The sequence below is a fragment of the Sinocyclocheilus grahami genome, unplaced genomic scaffold, assembly GCF_001515645.1.
Source record: "Sinocyclocheilus grahami isolate Dianchi unplaced genomic scaffold, SAMN03320097.WGS_v1.1 scaffold4.1, whole genome shotgun sequence".
Lineage (NCBI taxonomy): Eukaryota > Metazoa > Chordata > Actinopteri > Cypriniformes > Cyprinidae > Sinocyclocheilus > Sinocyclocheilus grahami.
In genome coordinates this window covers 84178-105575 of record NW_015505183.1, presented here as the reverse complement: position 1 = coordinate 105575, position 21398 = coordinate 84178, and the positions used below count along the sequence as shown (strand labels likewise).

The 21398-nt window shown below is 38.8% G+C and overlaps 1 protein-coding gene across 6 annotated transcripts in view; it reads right to left on the bottom strand.

The window, feature by feature from the left end:
* Positions 1–204: 204 nt before the first annotated feature.
* The window catches only part of LOC107582200 (estrogen-related receptor gamma), a 92664-nt gene continuing 71470 nt past the window's right edge, over positions 205–21398 (bottom strand). For all 6 annotated transcript variants that reach the window (XM_016267971.1, XM_016267965.1, XM_016267953.1 and 3 more), the window contains 2 exons: positions 7438–7707; positions 205–2676 (listed from right to left, as the gene is read on the bottom strand). In XM_016267971.1, the coding sequence (XP_016123457.1) occupies positions 2432–2676; positions 7438–7707 (515 nt within the window). In that variant the 3' untranslated portion in view covers positions 205–2431. The remainder of the gene's footprint in view (positions 2677–7437; positions 7708–21398) is intronic.

Here is a 21398-nt window from a genome sequence, read left to right as displayed (position 1 = left end):
CCAACCCCATGTTTTGACCATCTGATGAGTTGCCATGAGCGATAAGCTCTAGAGTCACATTACACTAACCTTTCCAATGTACAATCTATTAAGAGTTTTGAATAGCTAATGATAAATACAGTATATTTATAGAACAAGACTAAGAAAAACAACTAAAAACCCTCGTTCCCCATTTGCCTTAAAAAATGATCTGTTCTTTCATCTTTTTTTTCCCGTCATTTTTATTAAGCACACAAAGTCAAAGTGATAGTTTTGAAAACCGATCTTACACCAAAACAAACAAAAATGTTTCTTCCCTTTGCAACTTTAAAGAGTCAAGATATATACCAATGGAGTTCAGCGTGAAGGCCTTATGTACAGCATTTTGTTAAAAGAGAAGGAAAATCAGAAAAAGAGGGGAAAGAAAGAAAAAAGGTACTATTTCAAAGCATTTTTCATCGTAACCTATGATATACAGTGTTAGTCTACAAGATAGGAGTTACACAGATGGTCTCTTGTACATATAATGCACCTCCTTTTAAATATTCACTTATATATCAGCATAGATTATATTGATCGTTTGATCTAGCGGTAGCTAGGATGAGTCTTTTTTTAGAAGGTTATTTGAGAACCCATCATCTTTCTCCTGAGGATTCATACATCCAGTATTGTCTCTAATTCTACCCTGTCTCTAAAAAAAATGAACCAAAATTAGAAAAGAAAAAACAGAAAGAAAATCAACGCATACTGAACAGCGAGACCTGCGATCACCACGGGTAGTACACTACATCTTTTGCATGTGACAGGGGAAAAAAAGGGGGGGGGGGCAGAGATGTTTCAGAAAAAACACAGCAGACATGAAACACCAAGAAGCTGAACTACATTTTTTTTGTTAATTTTTCATTCTTTTTTTCCCCTTTGATCTGTTCCAATAAAATGTCTTAGGTTAGATTTATAATCTGTTAATTTACAATGTACAATGCTTAAGAATATTCAGAAAATACCCCATACTAATACTGACATATTTCTGATGAAGGCTGTGGATCGCTTGCTTTGATACTTGAGCCTCTCTGCTAAAAATGTCATTTGGAAGAAGATTACGTCATGTGTATGATCTCTCTGGTGCTACTCCTCGTAAAAATCAGGACTGTCGTGAAACTAAACCTACGATGCTTCCACATCTTCCCTAAGTGCTATTTTGCTTAAAGTTCAAATACTGCTTTAGTATGAAAGAATGGCAATAGAATTTTCGAGGCTGAAGTTAATATATATGCATATATAATTGGCTTGAGATAATGGTTATGGTCCTTCTGGCCATATCATGTATGTAATCTATCATTTTATGACAAGCACAGACAGAAAAGCGAAAGCTTCTGGAAATTCATTTTCCCAAGTAAGTGTGGCACTAAGAAAAAAACAAAAACAAAATTGCATACATTTACACCACTTTTTAAACATCTATTGCTTAGAGAAGATAGCAGGTTTTTGTCTCCATGGTCGTAAATCGCGCAACACGGTGGTCGGTAGAAAAACATAACGATCAATTATTAACATTACATGAAGAAACATCGTGTTTGATGACCATACCATATATTTACATCCTTCAGTACAGTAAAAATACACTTGAATAAAACATAATAAAATAGTCAATAAATAAATGAGTCTGTTCCTTGACCACTGCGATTCCTCTTTGCTCGGTATTGCATGAGAGACTAAAGCTTCAGCTATTCCCTGAAAAGATTGAAATGAAATCGGTAAAAGAGGCTAGACGTGTTTGGAAGACTTGAAAGAAAACGACAAGGGAGTGACACACACATGATCAATCCGCATGGCTACGTAATGGTGAGGAGCAGCTTCTTCAAAGACGTGAAAATCTCCGCTTGGCTATCGCGTTGTTAAACTGCTCCGAGGACCTCTAATGTAATACTGCACATAGTCACTACGTCACGCTCTTATGGTAAAGAGGGTCGATTCCTAGATTCCTTCAGCAACATGGGAGCTGGACGGTACAGTTCGGGGAAAATTTCGCTTGCTGGTGTCCACAGGGTGGACCTCCTTCCTTTGGCAGGGCTGGTCTTTTTCGGCTCCAGAATTTCTCTTTTGAAAATCAACAAAATGTCTCAATAGCACAAAAAAAACTCAGCATCAGATTTTCGAGAAGAACAAGTCGACGGCTGGTTTCAAGTCCCGCTGCTGAATAATGCAAGCAGTCATTTTTTCCACTTCATATTTTTCTCAATAATCACATTTTAAATCATTCTTATATTTATGCATCGTCAGTAATTAGAAGTACCATTACGGTTATGTTTTTATTTATTATTTGTTAACGTTTATAGACAAAGGTTTCAGGAACAGTGGCAGAGAGTTAGTCAGTGTCTGCCCGGTGAAGGGGTGCAGTCAGTGACGTACCCCTCCAGCTCTCTGTCGGTATAACGCAGGGCCGGGGACGGAGTTAGACCTTGGCCTCCAGCAGCTCCAGAAACAGTTTGTGCATGGGCACTTTGCCGTCCTGTTTGATGCTGTAGAAGTGCTGCACTGCCTTCGTGGATGTTTGCCGGAGCAGCGGTAGGGTCATGAGCAGCTTGCCGGCCCGGCGTGGGTCCTCCACGTGCTGGCCCGCCTCGTAGTCCTGCAGGGCCTCATGCAACACGTCCTGGAGCTTCTGCACTGCTTCCATGTCCTCTATATGCATGGAATCTGTGGAAAAAAATACAGAACAATGATGAGTGACTTTAGAAATAACTCAAACTTAATAACTTCAAACTCAAAATTCCGTAAAAAACAACATATGTCAAGTTAATATTTTTCTCACTAAGACATGACCAAAGGGAAAAAACAGTTAAGTTTTGCAACTACTCAAGTTTTAGTAATATAATATAAAGGCATATGACATGTTACTCTAGTGGTACTGTTTTGGTTTATTGCTTTATTTAAAATTTAAGGGTTTTTGAAAGTTGAAAGTTTCTTATGGTCAACAATGCTGCATTTAATTAATAAAAAAATGTAGTGAAAACTGTAAAATTGTGAATTATTACAATCTGAATTTTTTTCAGCATTACTGCATTCTTCAGTACAACACACGATCCTTTAAAATTAATTTTAATATGCTGATTTGGTGCTCAGGAAACATTTCGTTAACACTTTACTTTAAGGTGTCATTGTTACACGTTACATGTACTTACTATTACAATAACAATTAATTATGCATAATTACATGCAAGTAACCCTAAGCCAAACCCAAAGCCTAACCCTAACCATATAGTTCATGTACATGTAATTAATTAATATTACTCAGTACTTAAATGTATAATTACACTGTAACAAGGACACCTTAAAATAAAGTGTAACCACCATTTCTTATTATCAATGTTGAAAACAGTTTTGCTTTTTAATATATTTGTGGAAACCGTGATACATTTTTTTCATGATTAGAACAGAAATAGAATTGTACAGAAAGTTCAAAAGAACAGTATTTATTTGAAATAGAAATGTTTTGTAACATACATCTTTGCTGTTACTTTTGACCAGTTTAATGCGTGCTAGCTGAATAAAAGCATTTAAAAAACTACTAAACATTTTAAACTGCAATTTTAATGAAAAATATTAAACAAAACATTTAATACAAATAATATATAATAAAAACAATATAAAATAAATTATATACACATGTAATATATTGTCATAATTTTGATATAAAAATAAAATTGTATAGGACTGTCAGAAGACAAAATGACACATATTGTATATATGCAAGTTGTATTCAAAATCAACTTTGCTCAAAAATCAAAGGGAGCCCCCTTCAGTTTAAATTGGCATGACACTCCCGGATGCTAGTTCTGTACAGGCCTTTTTTACTTTTTTTTTTTAAAGTCCATTTCAGCCTGACGGAAAGCTGAGGCCTAGCAAAAGGAAAGGGATTATAAGAATGTGACTCATCCTTTTTTTTCCCCAGCCCTAAGCTCATTCTCCAGTGATTAAAGGCACACTTGAGTGTTAAAACGCTGAGGATGTCCTCGCCACGTGTTTACAAGCCTCTCTATGGGACTGATGAATGGCATGGGCGACAGAAACAGTGTTTGGAGGAGAGCTGATATGGCACTTGTCTAAGCGAGAGAAACAGCAGCTCGAGTCAGGAAACAATACCTCAGCCTGACTGGCATTGTCTGCCAGAAATGTCAAACAGGCTGCATTAGCATTTGCACTCGTTAGTACAGCATTCACGCCTGTTCACCACGACAGACGTGCCTCTGAGAGCACAATTAGTCTCAGGCAGCTACTATCTTTGCTGTGTACTGCTCCAACGGCTAATATAGTTGCACTTTTCCAGCTAATCCAAGTCTTGGATGCTCTTGTGAGTGCTCTGATGGTTTTATCACATCACAATGGTAAAGAAAGTGCTTTGTCTGACTTGCTCTTTATAGACTGACTCCACCAACACTATTGACGGTTTTCTACTGTGGCGTGTCAATCCGATCCTGTTCCCTCCGGATAAAATGTCCAAATGCACGCTGGCTTTTGGCAAAGATGTTACAATCAATGCATTGCCTCGAATCAATTGTTACATACACGTTAAATAATAATTGTACGGTCAAGTATTGCGATAAAAGCGAGACCCTGTGAGGTTCTTCTATTAGTAGGGAACACTGTCTGTACTTCGGGCTGGCCAGCGGGGCAAACATCAGTCCGCTTTAGGCCACGGTTCGACATCCTAATCCTTCATTGTCTGGAGCCCATCTAGAATTCAGACAGTGAGGTCTCGTCCATCAGTCACATGGGCTTTGGTCATCTGAAAAGTGACCTGTGATCCGACAGAAATCCCTGGAAGGAAAGTGCTTACCTGCACCTTTCCACACAAGCTGCTCTATCAATCTCAACATCGCTGCTGGAGGCGTTCTTCACGCTATTTGTGCCTTAAAGTGTGCTGCCAAATTTACTATCAAAAAGACACTTCGCTAGACCTAAATTTGTTACGATTTTCCAGAATGACACTGGAATTGTGTCAGTAAATGGTTGAATTCAAACTGTGGAGAAGATACAAGAGATCATAGACTGCTTTACTTACTTTTCTTTTTTATTTCACATTTATGTCCTTTAAAAAGAAATATGCATCATGATGAGATCAACTGCAACATAAAGCTTTCAAATAAATAGGTTAAAAATGGCGCTCTGACATCGATTGCTTAAGCAATATTGTGTCTATTGAAAAACTGTAAAATATATAGTCTCTGAGCGGAAATACCCAGCACCTTGGGGCTTTAGAAAATGGTGGAGTGTATCATTTTTTTAGCAGCTGTCTGAAACACTCTGCTCTCCTCCAAAAAAAGAAGTGACAAAATGGCTCACCTTTGAAATCGGACATGATGCATGTCTCTCCGGAGAAAAGATTGCGGAGAGAAACCGCAGAGAGAAATGTGGAGAATGACACGCGAGAAGGAGAGAAAAATCCAGGACTAGAAATTAGCCTACGCATCAGGCTACACACTAAAAAATTATTTTTCGAATATTATTGGAGTATGTTTTGAAAGAAAATGCCACCTCAGTTTTTCTACTTCACGTTTAAGTCAGTGTGTTACTTGCTGATTCTTTGTAATTGTTTGTGAAATTTACTAGCAGAGGGAAAACTGTTTCCAAATTCAGAGTACAGGAAGTCTCATTGCGTATGCTTCAGTAAAAAAGGTGTAAACGTTGACAGAAAATGACGTGCACGTCAACAAACTGATATGGACTGCTAATTGTCGAATCAATTAAAAAAAGAATTTCTCAAAAGAGTCACGCACTCATTCGCTCTCTCAGGGGTGCACTTTGGGCAGAACGGCCCCCGGTGTCTGCGGGCCCGGGCCAAACTAGCGAGCCGGCATCCGCAAGCGAGCAAGAGCAATCTGCTTTTTCATTTTTCAGCATGGCCAGGCCCAGCCGGAGATTGATCGTCACATATGGCCCCAGAAAACAAACTGTCAATACCTTGAGCGCTGGAGAATTTGAACAAATAGCCACCCTCCCATTCAAGCTGCTCATTCCATCCCATTTAACAGATTTTATTGACAGTTTCCTTCTTGTAATTAAAGGGAAAACTACTGGCCAGCAACCAAGATAAAGTTCAAAGATGGGGTCAACACAAAGGGAGCCAGAGGGCCATGGTGCGATTGTCGATGGCCGACAACATCAGAGCCTGTTATTGACATGCAGGTGCATAGTGATGGGCTCCTTACTTAAGAGGCATCTGAGCAGAGTCTTATGCTAATTTGGAGAGGGGCTGCAGACGTGCTTTTGAAGGATTTCAAAAGGGGCAGGGAGGGGTTTAGTGTTTTGTTGTGTGTGCACGTGAATAGAGGAAGAGAAAACATGAGAGAAAAAAAGACGGAGATATTGAGATATCACTCGAACTGTACCTGAATAACTCTACCACTACATCTGTTGTTAAGATTCCCATAGGAGGAGATGAAATCAAAAGCAGGGAGTTTAACTCTTTCCATGCTGATACATTATCAATAGCCCATCCTATTAAGAGGGACGATGAATAAACAAACACTGCTTTAATTGAGCTGATGACAGGAAATTCAAGAGGCTTCAAGTGCACTTCAAGCTAAATGCAGCATCTTTATTTCATTTGCAGTAGGATTGCTGTAAATGATTTTGTTAATGATTTTGAACCAAAGACATTTTGGACAATGTAAATTATAATGGAATGTAGATTTTAATCAGAGCAAACATCTTATTTAATTTGACGTTAAAGAAAACAAGGTCATGACAGATATAAGTGGGTCAATGACATGTAAGTGTGTCCATGATAAAGAAAAAAAAATCATAATTCTTAAAAAAAAAAAAAAAAGTATTCTGTATGAATAATGGTTTCATACGGTTTTATACCACTGACTCTAAAAGCATTAAGTAAAAAGTCATATGTTTTCTTTACAAATTCAATACATTAATCCTTATTTTTAAAATAAGTTTCTTAAAAAAAGTTTTTAAATACATTTAGTTTGTTAGTTAGTTATGAATTATTAATTAACAAATATTATTAGGTTTTTGGGAAGTTGCACCACAACACCATAATTTTTTTCTAATAATTAATAAAAGATTTAGTCAGACTACTAAATGTCAAAATTAATTTTAATTTAGAAATGAAAAACACGCTCATCATAGAAAATCATCATATTTATAAATTGCATTTATAATTAATTTTTGAAGACATTAATTCAGGGGTGTCCAAACTCCGTCCTGGAGGGCCACTGTCCTGCAGAGTTTAGCTCCAGGATTGGGCACCCCTGGATTAATTAATCTGGACAAAATTAAGTGTTTTGCAATTGACCCCCCAATTTTACAGATTTTTTGTCCAATGAAAATTGTGTTTTCAATGTTTTGTTGCCTGAACAATCCATAACTGCATCACATATTAAATACATCAAATCAAATATGACGTTTGCTCTGACTGAAATCATAAGTGTCTGCTCATTTTACCTGAGTTAGCCAGAGCTATAGCTTTAAGAGTGACAAACTCCTCCTTCTCCAGCTTCATGCTCTTGTACTTCTTCACTAGCTGAAGAATGGTGTTATTCAGGTCTAGCAGGCCAGCCAGCTTGGACTGGTCCTCATCCATGATGTAGTCTTCAGCGTAGACCAACTTGTCCTCAAAAGACAGCGAGCGGTAGACTACACGCAGGATCAGGATCTCCATCCACGCGCTCTGCAGAAGACTCATCTGGTCCGCCAGCGAGAGTGTGGAAAACCCTGAGAAAAAGCGAGAGAAAGAGCTTTGTTCAACTCAACAACCAATGTTCAGCTTCAAATCAACATTCAACAGTGGTATATGATATGAAAGCTCAGTTGGCTGTCAGAAGTTTCTGGTTGTGTTAGTGGGAAGAATTGACATTCTGGAGGTGTAATACAGAGGAAAACTCCAGTGGGAGCGAGCTGAGGCACCTAGCACGAGCCTTGGCTCTCATCTCCTGCTGCGCTGCAGGCCAGGGGGCACCCTGAGGGAGGGCACTCCTTATCTCCCCCAACATGCAGCATGGATCAATTCTTCCCATCACACAAACTGAAAGACTAATTGCTTGCCTCAAACTCCTTCTCCTTCCTACTCCCCCACTCTGCACACACACTTTTTTCCTAATTTTCCAGTTTTTTGCTTGAAGTGAAGGAAACTGAAGTTCATGTTCATGAATGCCACTTGAAATTGACTATCACGTGTCCTTGGTCTGTCTATAATACAAGGCGGTCAACCCTCATGTTCAGTTTGAGGTGTGAGAAACATACTTAATATTGAGGTATCAGGGTGATACTTCTAGATGTTTGCTAATACAAATAGACTCCAACTATAAGAAGATGAATAAATGCAATGATTTTTTTTCTGATTAATGCACACACTGTTGAGGGACCTCAAATTGAGGGGTAAAGCTTTAATAATTTCTATGCACTCGCTTTGGACTGGGTCAGATGAACACAACTGAAATAAACAACAACAACAATAATAATAAAAATAAAGAAAAACACTAAATAAATATATATTCTAAAACAAATGTTATTTTTTACACACATCATTGGGACACATAAAACACAAGGGACTTAAAATAAGGCTAAAAATGCAAATACTTTTTCCAAAACCAAAGCAGATCTAACATAGCCTGTAAAGACCAAACAATTGAAAATAAAATCTTAATAAACTGCATAAGTGCTTGAGAGCCATCGGTCAGCTCTGAAGGTGAGGGACAGTCACAACTCACATCAGCACCTGTTGGTTTTGGACCTTTTTGTCTCATCTCACTCGCTCTGCTCTTCCAAGAACAGATGAAGCATCTCTCTTCGCGACAGCGAGGGGGCTAATCTGGGTGGCAGGGGAACGTGAGGAAAAGAGATGCTCACCAACATCTGTTGTGGAGAGATGCCTTCAGAGGAAGCAAACTATTTCACTCATTTTTTCCTTCTCTTTTTTGAAATCTCTTTCTGTGAGTTAATCACTAATGGCAAGGAGCTCATTAGGTATAGGTTTCGGGCTATTGTTTATACCAACTGCTAATTTATTATCCCAAACTGTTAACATCTCTGATCTCATTAGAGGCAAACTAAGAGCTGGTGAGCAGTTGGTGCCTCCCCTGGCCTGCTGGTGCTATAGTGCTCAATGCCAGTTGGCAGGGCCATCTTCTACTACTTAATAAAATCATCAAAAGGGATTAAGCCAAGAATTTCTTAAGGGGGTCCAATGCATTCTTACAAAGACACTGGCCTCAATGAAAGGTGGCGTGGACTAAAAATAAGATCACACTCTCATGGCCTCCTTAGAGGTATGTGTGGATTATAAAAGGATTTTTTATATCGCTGAAAATTTGGAAAAAAAAATCCACTGGCATACTTTGAATGTATGCGAATCAGATTTTAAACTGAAAAACTCATTATAAAAAAAAAACAAAAAAAAAACAAATCATAAGCATATTTTAGCCTATAAATAATGGGGTATTGAGTAAGTGATTGAATATTTAAAAAGCTTTTTCATGTTTAAATATTTTCTTTAATCTCAGCGCAATATGTACAGACAACGATAAGTAAGCCATTGGTAGAGTCACTTCAAAAGATTATAAACACTGTGGCGCTTTTGCTCCGACACATCAACACTGGACTGAACCAACGCTGTAAGTTTGGAGTCTGTTTGTCCAACCAATGGAGGACACCAATATTATTATTTTTGCACTTCCGGTTGGTGTCACTAGTGGTACAGAAAAATTGGTAACACTTTACTTGAAGGGGTATGCATAAGACTGACATGACACCTTCATAATCATGACATGACACATGTCATGAATATGAAGGAGGTTTTATGCATGTTTATGACAACTGTCATTAAGTGTTATTCGCTCAGTTATGTCATTTTTAATGCAAATATGACTTTATTTGACCTAACCCTACCCCTACCCCTACCCTTACCCCTAACCATAGCCCATAACAAAGACATCTCAAACAATGTCATCTTTGCATTAAAAATTACATAACTGAGCGAATGACACTTAATGACAGTTGTCATAAATATGCATAACACCCCTTCATATTCATGACATGTGTCATGTCATGATTATGTAGGTGTCATGTCATGATTATGAAGGTGTCATGTTAGTCTTATGCACACCCCTTCAAGTAAAGTGTAACCGAAACATGTTAAAGATTATCATCAATGGAGTTTATCATGAAAAGAAACAAATCATTCAGGAGTCAAAATTAATGATGGAAAACTGAAGACATTATGTATCAAAACAGATCGAGAGACACAGCCAGAGAGACAGAGGGACAAAGAGAATGAGAGCACGAGGGACAAACAGAGAGACAAAATAAAAGGTAGGGGCGGGTGGGGAGGGGTTGTAGAGTGGAGTGGAGTGGCAGATGGACGGAGCCCATCGCCTAGAGCTCCCCCTGTGCCACTCCCAGCCCTCCCTCTCAGCCACTGCTGTTAGTAAATAATTAGATTTACACATTCCCCAATCTCCACACATCTCTCCGCAGAATAATTAAAAGCCGGATGATTAGTTTATTGAGTGGAAGGAAGAACTTTTTTTCCCTCTTTATTGAGGTCCATCAATGATTTTATCAGGGGCTTGCGCTTTTACGTTGTCATGCCAGTGCAGGCATTCAATTTTTCTTATCTCCCTGATTAATACAAATGCTGTTTCAGGACGCATTAATTAACAGATACAAATCTACGTTCTCATGGCCGGATCGATACAGAGAAGAAAAGAGCCATCAATGTGAATTTACTGCTGATGATGGAAAAGGTTCTCTATTGACATTTACGTGAGGGCAAACTTTAAAGATGCATTTTTCCCCTTCTTTTCATCTGTTATTTAATTTTACATAAGAGCTTGGTGGCGACCGTGATTACAGTTCACCTTTGGATGCTTTGCTGCGTGAGTAAGGATCCAAAGAGCCGAATTAAAGCGTCTTGCTGTCATTTCAGCTGTGGCAAATGTGTACAACCCTTTTCCCAAAGGACTTCCTGTAACAAGAGGAAGTTTATTGACTCAGACATGACACTAGACAAGGCATGACAAACTACACACACACACACACAAACACACATATGTGTGTGTGTGTGTTTATATTTTTTCAGAATATATATATATATATATATATGAAATATATGAATACTTGGCAATATTTATAAATAATTATATCCTTGAACATACACAAACACTATTTAATTCAGAGTCCATTTTAAACAGCTTTTTTATGTAAATGCATAATCTTGCATTTATTTATTTACTAGCCATGTAGGTAAACACAGACACAGAGCAGACTGCCCCATCCTGATGACACATGAGCATTATCTGATCCAGCGTTCAATCTCCAGTAACGTCCTCTCGATTTAACTCTCTTAGCCCAGAGACCAGCTTCAGAGCTCAGACTCCCTCTCTCTCCAACAGGACTGAAGGGGCTTTGCCACTGGCACAATCTCTCTTATTCTCTCTATCTCTCTCTTTTCTCTCAGTAAACTGATGCACTTTGTGCAAGATGGGGAGGAAAGGCTAAGTATGTGGATCTGTGAAGGTTACACCAGTAGAAGGTATCTGATGGCAGAGGCCTTGTGAAACCTGCAGTGGCTTTTCAGAAGAAATAAGCATTGGAGCAGCGCGTAGCACAGGCTGACAGAAAGAGGCTGCGGTGCAGCCATGCGAAGTTAACCCCTGCCGGGCAGGACTGCTCACCACCAGGCCTCACAGCAACCACCGGCCGTCCGTCTGCCAAATCTTTTCTGACTGTACGTTTACACACTGAGAGAGCCCGCCGAGACAAACACACACACATATGCAGTCGTTCCTCCTCCTCGTATTCCTCAAGGCAGACTTCACCTCAGCAACGCTGCTTAGCCGTCATATAAACACACGTGCGCTCAACTCCTCTGTCTCACTCTCAGCAACACCCCTGCTTATTTTCTCATGGTTGCAGGGTAAATGAACACGCTTGAGCAATGAGAATCAGCGCTATTCTGTGTGCCGACCACACTGGATGTTTATTTGATGCATCCTGGCTCCCTCCTGAGCTCCTGTGTGAATATACACTCTATTTGCTTTCACACTTTGTCAAGACGATGATGACACGGTGACTAATCTACTTGCAAAAATAGTGCTGTGGAGAGCGAAGGTGAGACTTAGTAATATTAGTAAGTTGTCAGATCGCCTTAACAGAACAGCATTTGATAACAAAAAAACAACCAACTAACAATCTATAATAGATTTCAATGCATTAACATCTCACAATATCCAGAATAACAGCACGATTGTGAGAGTGATATTGCTTTTATACTCGACAGTTCAATAAACAATACATTAATAGAACTTCGATTTTAAACTTACAATATTAATATTTACATTGTGTAGATTTGGTCCGCAACGGAAATAGTTAAAAATAGGTGTTTCTATCAGTGTTTTTGAATGAATAATTTGAGAAAAGTGATAAAGACCTATTTAATTCCTGAATGAATCAATGCTTTTGCATTAAATGACTGAACGAATGATTCGATGACTCACTCAAAAGAGTAACATGTCACCACCTACTGGGGTAACAATGCATATATCACGATTAATACACCATGAAACTGCTTAAATTTTTCTTTATGGTTTACTGTAATAATATATAGGCATATTTTGAACAAATGTTTTGATGTAAATGCATATTTCATATTTAAGTTAGTAATAATGTATAGTTTTCCTCCCCAGTTGTTTCGCCTCTGTACTACAGTATGTTGTACCAATAAAACACAGATAAATAAATACTACATACACGCATAAATAAATAAAGCAAGCATATGTAGTATATTTGATTCACTAAAACAGATCCGTTGTAGCATCAATCTCCAAATAAGCCATAAAAGGATGTGTCTTTGGAATACATTCAGCTGATTGGTGATTACTGTAAGCTTACAGATAAACCTGTGGTGAGGCTAATGATGCCAAAGGCCATGGTGAGACAGGAACAACCACCATGCCAGTCTGTCTATCCATTTACTGCCCCAGTGAGACGCTGAGACGCTTCCCCCTTACCAGCTAAAACGGGCTTCTGCAAAACTCCTCCACCTAAACAAATCCCACCCAAATAAACGACAAATATTAGCCAACAGAAGTACCGCACAAATCAAAAACAACATGAAAAGGCAAACAAGAGTGTTTTGTGTGTGTGTAAACAGTCGGGTCTTTAGTCTCCCTTCCCCCCCTCAGAGAGGAGGGGGGGACACGGGGGAAGTGATGACAGGAGCCGCCCGCATACACACAAACTGCTGCAGCGCTCCTCTTTGCTTTTATCACCGGCCGCCTTTCATCTCCACAAACAACACCAGTCAGAGAGAGAAAGAGAGAGAAATCACACTTTTTAGGAGGGAAAACACATTAACACCGCCACAGCTGTCCACATACATTTAGCGGCTAAGCAAATATTCACCTGTCAGTGTGAGGCACGCTGCCGTACAGCGTTTACCGTGATCACATGTGCACCGCTATGGTGTTAAACAGCTGCTGGCTTCTGCTCTACCATTCAATAGAGTTAAACAGAATTGAGTGATTTTCCCTCAGGCTTTTCTTTGGAGAAAGAAAACAGAATGGTATTTTTGCCACTTATTATTTTGTTTCCGTTCTGTGAGGAATTTTAGAAACTCAAAGCTATCAGCTGAAGGCTAATAGTGAAGAAAGGTGAAGCAAAGGTTATCAACTGTGTCATTAAACTATCAAAACCTACAAAGGCACACAAATGACACTATTTACTGTCTTAATACACATTCTTGGTTGTATTGTGCTTAATTTATTGGTACATAGTACTCCCAAAAATTATATTTAAAAAAAATCTTTCACTAAAATGCATCAACTAGCTCAGACTTTGAAATGGCTTTCCTTTTCACCTGAAGTCAATCACTCTTATTTTTCAACCCGTCTACTTCAACTATCTGGCTTCAATTTGTTATATATTGCCACTTTTCACATTCCAGTCAATTACTAAATGATAACAAAAATATAGCTTTATTTGAGCTGTCACATCTTGCTGCATACAATTGGGACATATCTGATTGTTTGCTGCTGTCTTGCAGAATTTGCTCCCCCCAAATCAGAGGAGATGCTGCATCGTCATGTTAGCACAGCTTCTTGATTCTAATGCACCTAATTAGCAATCGGCAGACTCTTAATTGCATACATTAAGGCCGATTGGTGGTGGAGATTAATTCTAAATATACCCAGACAGCTGGTTAAGATAGCATGGATTACTGTTCGGACTGTACTTTTCCACTTAATTGCGTATGGAAACGAGGCAGCAACAAGCACATGTGCCCTGGTGACGGCCGCGGAGAAGGGCGGCAGCTCCCTGGACTGCAATAAAGCATCCATGGCAGAGGCTCCACAGATGGAGTGACATTAACCACAGCGCCGAAAAGCCATTTCCAACAATGAAATATCAATATTTACATTTTAATTACACCTTTTTCTTATTTCTCCCTAGAGTCTCTTACGGTTGGCGAATATGGAGGTGCCTCTTAAGGGTTTCAGGTGGAGGTTGATATTAGGAATCTCGGGATTGACATTGATTTGGAGATTTTATTGTTTTTATAAAAGTTATGTTGAACTAATGAGATTATTAATGAGGCGAAAAGACAAAACAAACATGTCTCCTCTTTCTCATGGGGTTCAGTTCGGCTCATCCCGTAGTTCCTGTTTTCCGTGCCGATGTTTGCTGAAATGATAGCAGTTTTGTCCTATTCCTATCAGGAGGTATTAGTGTAGTTTGCACAGAGCTCTAGAGCTCTCCCCATCACTCCTGTGTCAGTCGGACGCCTTTGATGTGTGCCTCCCCCACGGGGGTCAGAGCGGCTCTTGCTGGCAGGGGCCGACGAACGCAACCGCCGCCGTTCCATCAGGCACACAAGGATGTGTTAGGAAAGGCCACGAGATGCATGAAGTGAGGGCTTAAGCCTGAGCCTCAGACTCCCCCTTAGTTTGCCATGGCATATAGTCAGGAGCGTGAGAGTGCATACGGGAGGGGTGCGGGGCGCAGGGCAAATACTTATACGGATTCATTTGTTTTCCCATGCTGATCGATAAAACCCCTTACGAGGCTGTATTGACAAACCCTATCTCATCTGGACGTTTTGGGGGAAAAATAACCCAAGAAAAAAATATATGATGATGCATTCTTCTCTGAAACATGGAATAACTGCGATTACTGCAGCATATTATTTATATGCTTATCATTGGAGATTAAATTTGGGAGAAAAACGTCCAGATCTTTCCGATAGAGGCCTGACTGCATGGATTAATTTCATACTGGAGGATTAGCGACTCTCTCAAACATGATCTGGCCAGACAAACAGAAGCAGAGGAATGCCCTGCATTTCCACAAACACTCTGGCGTCAACAACGCATGCAGACAGAGAGGGAGTCTTGTGCTTAAAGCGTGCCTTAATACTTCCGAGACAAGACATTACCCCATTCCACGGCAATGAGCACCTTTTAATTTCTGCAAAAGCCATGGCTGAAAATCTTAATTAATTGTTCCACACTGCTTCAGGGTCATTATGCAATGTAATAAAGGCCGTGTAATTATGAAATTTTACAGCCATTACTGAGGCTGATAGCTCGTATTTCATCATCAGGCGGGCCGATGGCTTTCCGGGCGCACAGCTCCAAGTGATGGACTGCACACAGATCTATCAGGCCCAAACAATAAGCTGGCCAAGCTGGCGTAATAGCTACCCACAGATGAAGCAACAGATAAAGATAAACTATAAATCCACAGCACAAACCCAAATGCTGTTCAGCGGCCGGCGTGTGCGAGCATCGAAGCCACGGTTTGATTACGCAGTTGGAAATAAGGCAGTGATGCATGTGAAGTAGGGATGCACCGATATGAAAATTTTGGCCGATACCGATAACCGGTTATTCTTTATTTTTGAAAGCCGATAACCGATATGTTGGAGTTCACCCCCCAAAAAAGAGAATTTAGTGTAATATTTTGATTTCCCCCCCGAAATTTATTTATTTATTTTGATTTTCATTGATTGGACAAAAAAAAAAATTTCAAAAGAAAAAGAGTCATATAGGCTTGGAACTACAAGATGGTGAGTAAATGATGCCAGAATGTTCATTTCTGTGTGAACTGTCCCTTTAATGCACATGCACAGAAATAAATTTAAATATAGCAACGGACATAAGAGAACCTATACTCTGAAGTATAGCTATTTCAGAACAGAAAGAATAATATAACAGAGTAATGCATGAAAGCATCAATCATGATAAACACAAGGGCTTATTTGAGTAGGGCCACATTTTATGTGCAAAATATGCAGGGAGGAAAGAATAAGGCGAAAAGGAATATGCTGATGCCAGTTTGCAAGACACAATGGCTCTTTAGGCCTTAGAACTACAGAAGAGTTTCTGTGGAGGGAAATTCTCTATACCTGAGGGACTGCAACAAAAGTTGCAGAGAGGAAAATTCAGAAAAGGAAAAAAAGGAAGGGAGAACATTTTGGACACACTGAAGGTAGCAGACATTTAAATATGAATTTACATTCAAATATGAATTATGGTGATGAGGAGGAGGACACTTAGATGTTGAGACGTCCATGTGTGAAGAGTCTGTGAGAGAGAAGTGAGTACTGTATTCGAACCAGTATTGCTTTTCAATCTCTTTGAATATGAACTGGCTGAAAACTCATTCAGGATCAACACATGTGGGTCAATGACAAATAAGTGACCACAATAAAGAAAATGAAAAATATATAAAAAAAATCTTTAATATATATTAATATAGAAATAAAAAATGATATAAATATATACTCATTTTCAAATAAATATAACTTATATTAAAAAAATCTTTAATATATATTAATATAGAAATAAAAAATGATATAAATATATACTCAATTTCAAATAAATATAACTAAAATGAAAATCTTTTATAATCTTTTTTATTGTAAATTATCTTTAAAAATAAATATATGTTGAACAACATTTTAAATAAATAACAATTAAATATTAAAGTAGATTAAAATATTGTATTATCTTTATCTTTTTATTATAAAATGTCTTTAAAAATCATATATATATATATATATATATATATGTGTGTGTGTGTGTGTATATATACACATATAAATATAACAAAAGAAACCAAATAAAATTGTCTTTTCCAGATCTTGCAAAATTATGTTGATTTTTTAAAATCATATTAAAAACATGTTTATCATGAAAGAGGTCTGTTCAAATCATTGTATTTATGAAGTGAATTTTGAAATGTATTTTTGGAACAGATTAATAGATTTGGACAAACAACTAAAAAAAATAAAAATAAATAAATAAAATGAGTGTAATTTTATTGTCCTTCTAAATGCTATTTCAGGTTTTCAGTAAATCTGCATATGTGAAGCACTGCTGATCTGCTCTGCTTTGCACTGTGTGAAGAGGACACGTTCTCTGTTTAAAACAATCACTTTATTCATAAGCAACACACTGGGCACGACCATATACGGGCAGTGTAGCCTTACCACCACATCGATAATAATTTACATCATGATTACACTCGCGTACAGGACCAAGGCAATATGTTGCACATCTTCGAGAGCTGCCTGTTTAACTCACAGCCTCATTCGGACGTGTAGATGTGAGGTTATAATTCATCAGAGCCGACTGAGGGCTCAAATCCAATCCCATTTTCCTGCCTGCTTACACTCTGATAGAGATGATGCCCCCCTGAACTGATACTTTGGGGTGGGGTTTCAGGGGAGGGCCGTTTCGAGCCTGTCTGTGAACTTTGTATGAACCTCTAGACCAAAAAAAAAAAAAATCATAATATGATGACAGGCCTGTACTACCTCCCAGAAAATTTGCTGTTGGAGATGGGGGGATTGAAATAGAGTTTGGTTTGTGTAATTACGTCCATCTATCTTTATATTCCACTAGCATATCACAAATTGAAAATACTAAAAATTGACTGTTCATTCTGATGGTTAATGATTGGCGTAGACAAAGCGATGATTTATTGTTACTTACTGATGTGACACATTTGCATCTTATTAGATGGAGATTACTAGGAGGCCCTTTCAGATTGCAGGACGCGGCCCTTCACAAACCGCCTGATGGATTGATTTGATTTGCAAATGTAATCAAACTAATAAGAGGGAAAAATGAGCAATAATGCCTTGTTTTTTCAACGGGCAATCACACAGGGCCGCCCCCCGCTGGCTGTGGGGCAGACACAGGGCCTGATGGGTTGGTAAGAATGCAGTGCTGGTGAGAGGCCAGAAGGTTACTGTCACACCTATTCAGCTCTCTTACAGCCTTTATAAAGCAAATGTGTCCTTTATAAAGGCTGACACGCGAGAGGACAGATAAACCTGTGCATAATGCAGAGCTTTGCACTCACACTTGCATTTGTTTTCACATGACAAAGAATGATGCAAATCCGACTTCTGCCAGGTGCATTTCCAACAGGCTGAGACAGACGTGTTTACATGTGAGGTGTGGTGTAAGCTGGCCATTGTGTGTGACGGACAATCACTCCATATTCTGTGATGCACTGTCTTTTAGCAAAAAGGAAGAAAAAACAGAACATCTATATTCATTTCAAGGAGTAAATCGATGCTTAAATATGGTGAGCAATAATTACATGAAGACATCCATCATGTGCTCCTACCATAATCAATTCCTCCTAAATTTGAAATATATAATATCAAAATAATACAAAAGTATATATATGTATATACACATGCATAGGTTTTTAAAATTATTTTTGTTTATTTATTTTCCTAGTAAAATATCACAATCAATTTTAGAAGCTGTTACCACACTATAAGCAACTGTTTTTATGAGCGTTAGAAGCAGTCTAACAACAGATCTGTCATCATTTACTCACTGTCATGTTGCCCAAAACATTTGCACCATATTTATATATCTTTAGAGTGGCGGTGAAGATTATCAGTGACTAGTGACTTATATATCATCTGTTCCTCACACAAAGCTGTCATTTACCTTGGAATATATCATGCAGAAAACTTGATATGGTCACTATGACATAATCTGCTTAAAGGTGGGCTATGTATTTTTTCAAAAACGCTTTAGAAAACTGAGTCGGGCCGAGTACCAAAACAAACTCGTAGCCAATCAGCAGTAAGGGGCGCGTCTACTCATGATGCGGAGGAGAGAGCGCTCAGTGCACAGGATGGACATTAGCCGAGCCGAGCGACAGAAAGATAGAGATGGCAGATAAAAAACAAAAGAGGAAAACGTCTGCGGAACAAAAGAAAGCTTACGATAAGGTATAAAGTAGGACCCGTGTAAATATCGGATCAGCTTTCCAGCGCTGGAGAGAACTCAAGGAGCGGAAGGCCTGCGATCGGACACTGAGGTTGCTTTGTTTCTGCTAGATAGGCGAGTAACATCGTGTCTGCACCGGACACGACAGTTGTCACGCCGCACCACAACAGCTAGTCTTTCTACACTGGACGCGATAAAAAAAAAAATCATTTGAAATTTGTGTCAATACATCACTGAACGCAGCAGCAGTTTTCTGTCAGGGATTTGTCGTGTCGCGCCGCGCCTCATCCAGTGTAGACAGCATCACTGATTATAATGAGTTCTATATTTTTATTTTGACGCGCCGCTCGCGTCCGGTGTAGACACGGTGTAACATTGGTTTTGCTTTGTTTCACAGAACTAATCGTTGCCTGGGTTGCGTACGTATGTGTGGGGCGGAGCTATCAAAATAGGGGTGAGACCCTTTTGGGGTAGGGGCGTGTTTGTTTTGGTGATTTGAAATATCAACATTGACTACCAAAAATTACCCCACCTTTAAAGATTCTTCAAAATTCCTGCTTTTGTGAAAAAATAACTTCATTAATTTTCCTTTTTGCATGAACACTAAAGTGTTAATTTAGGCCTAGTCCTAAACTACAAAATTACCATAGTAAATGATTTACCAATATCTTTTCACAATAAGTCACTGTCCTCAGACTAATTAGACTTTATGTAACAAATATTCTCAAATATAGGTTTAGAAGACAAAAATATGCAGTGAGAAATCAGCATATAGAAAAAGAAATGGGTGGTCCACATATTGACATGCACAAAAAGGACAAATCCATGTGTAATGGGGTAAAAGTAGAGTCAGGCATCATTCAGACACCTGAGTCAATATGTCACAGATTGTAGGCAGCACATTAGTATGAGGATGTGGAACTCATCCAGTATTCTCTGCTGTGGTCATTGTAGACTGTGAGCTGACATGGACTTTACCTTAAAGACATGCCACAAACAAAACCTTGAGAAGAAAACTACTCATTCTACCAACTACCATCCTGTTTTGGACCAATTTACAGATTTATATCACTTCAAAATAATAATGAGAGATGCAATTGAAGTGAGCGTGTATGATAATGACCTTTGAACTATGCTAAAACACGAATATAAAATGCATCTCTTTGACACACATTTCTCCGATCCTTTGCTCTGTCTGTACAGCCTATTTCTCTGAGTGTCAGACTTTATTTAGTGTGTCTCACTTTGCTGAACATATCAGGAGTGAAACCCCTGCTAAAAGTGAAAATTTGATTTGCTAAAAGGAGCTTAGGGCATCTATTAATCAATATTTGCAGTGTGTCAGGCTGAGGGCAGTGACAGACAAGGTCTCATTTAGAGATTGGTTGGAGTGGGGATATCGGGTGGGGGTAAGGGTGTCACCAATGGGTTTTCTCCTCTCATCCAGGGCAGGGAAGAGGAGGAGGGTCCCAAGAATCACATCTGGGAAAGCACTGGCAGGCACACCAGCATCAGCGAGGAGGAATAAGCGGGCTTACTCCAGTTTGCAGATAATTGTGTTTACATATGATTAGCTCTTCCTCCAGTGGGTTCACGGAGTTAATGAGACAAAACTAGCAAGCACATTCAGTCAAAATGAGACTGGAGTGAGAAAGAGGGAGGGGATAAACTGAGAAAAAAGGGAGAAATTGACATGACTCTGCGTTTTCATGACACATCAAATGGCTTTTAAATCTATAGTGCCACAGCAGTTGTGAGCTGGCATTATAAATTGAACGTGATGATACAGATGATACAGCAGACCACATACTGTGGAAAGATGTCAAATCAACACGTCTCTCTACTGTGGTTTCACTGGTTGCACTAAAAAAAAAAAGCATGACAAGTGTAGAGTGCTCATGTGTTCATGAGTGATTTATGAGTCAGTTCTTTTAATGATTCACACAACACACACATAAACTAGGTTTGAAGCTATTAGTTAGAATCAGATTTTCTGTTTATTTTGCTGGTCAAAATAAAAAGTTATCTTAAAATTTTTATGAAAAAAAAATTATAATAAATTAGGCCGACAATATGACTGGTGTCATACATGATTTTACACTTTTCCCCCAAAAAGTATTTATAACTTTTTAAATGCACCTTTAAACA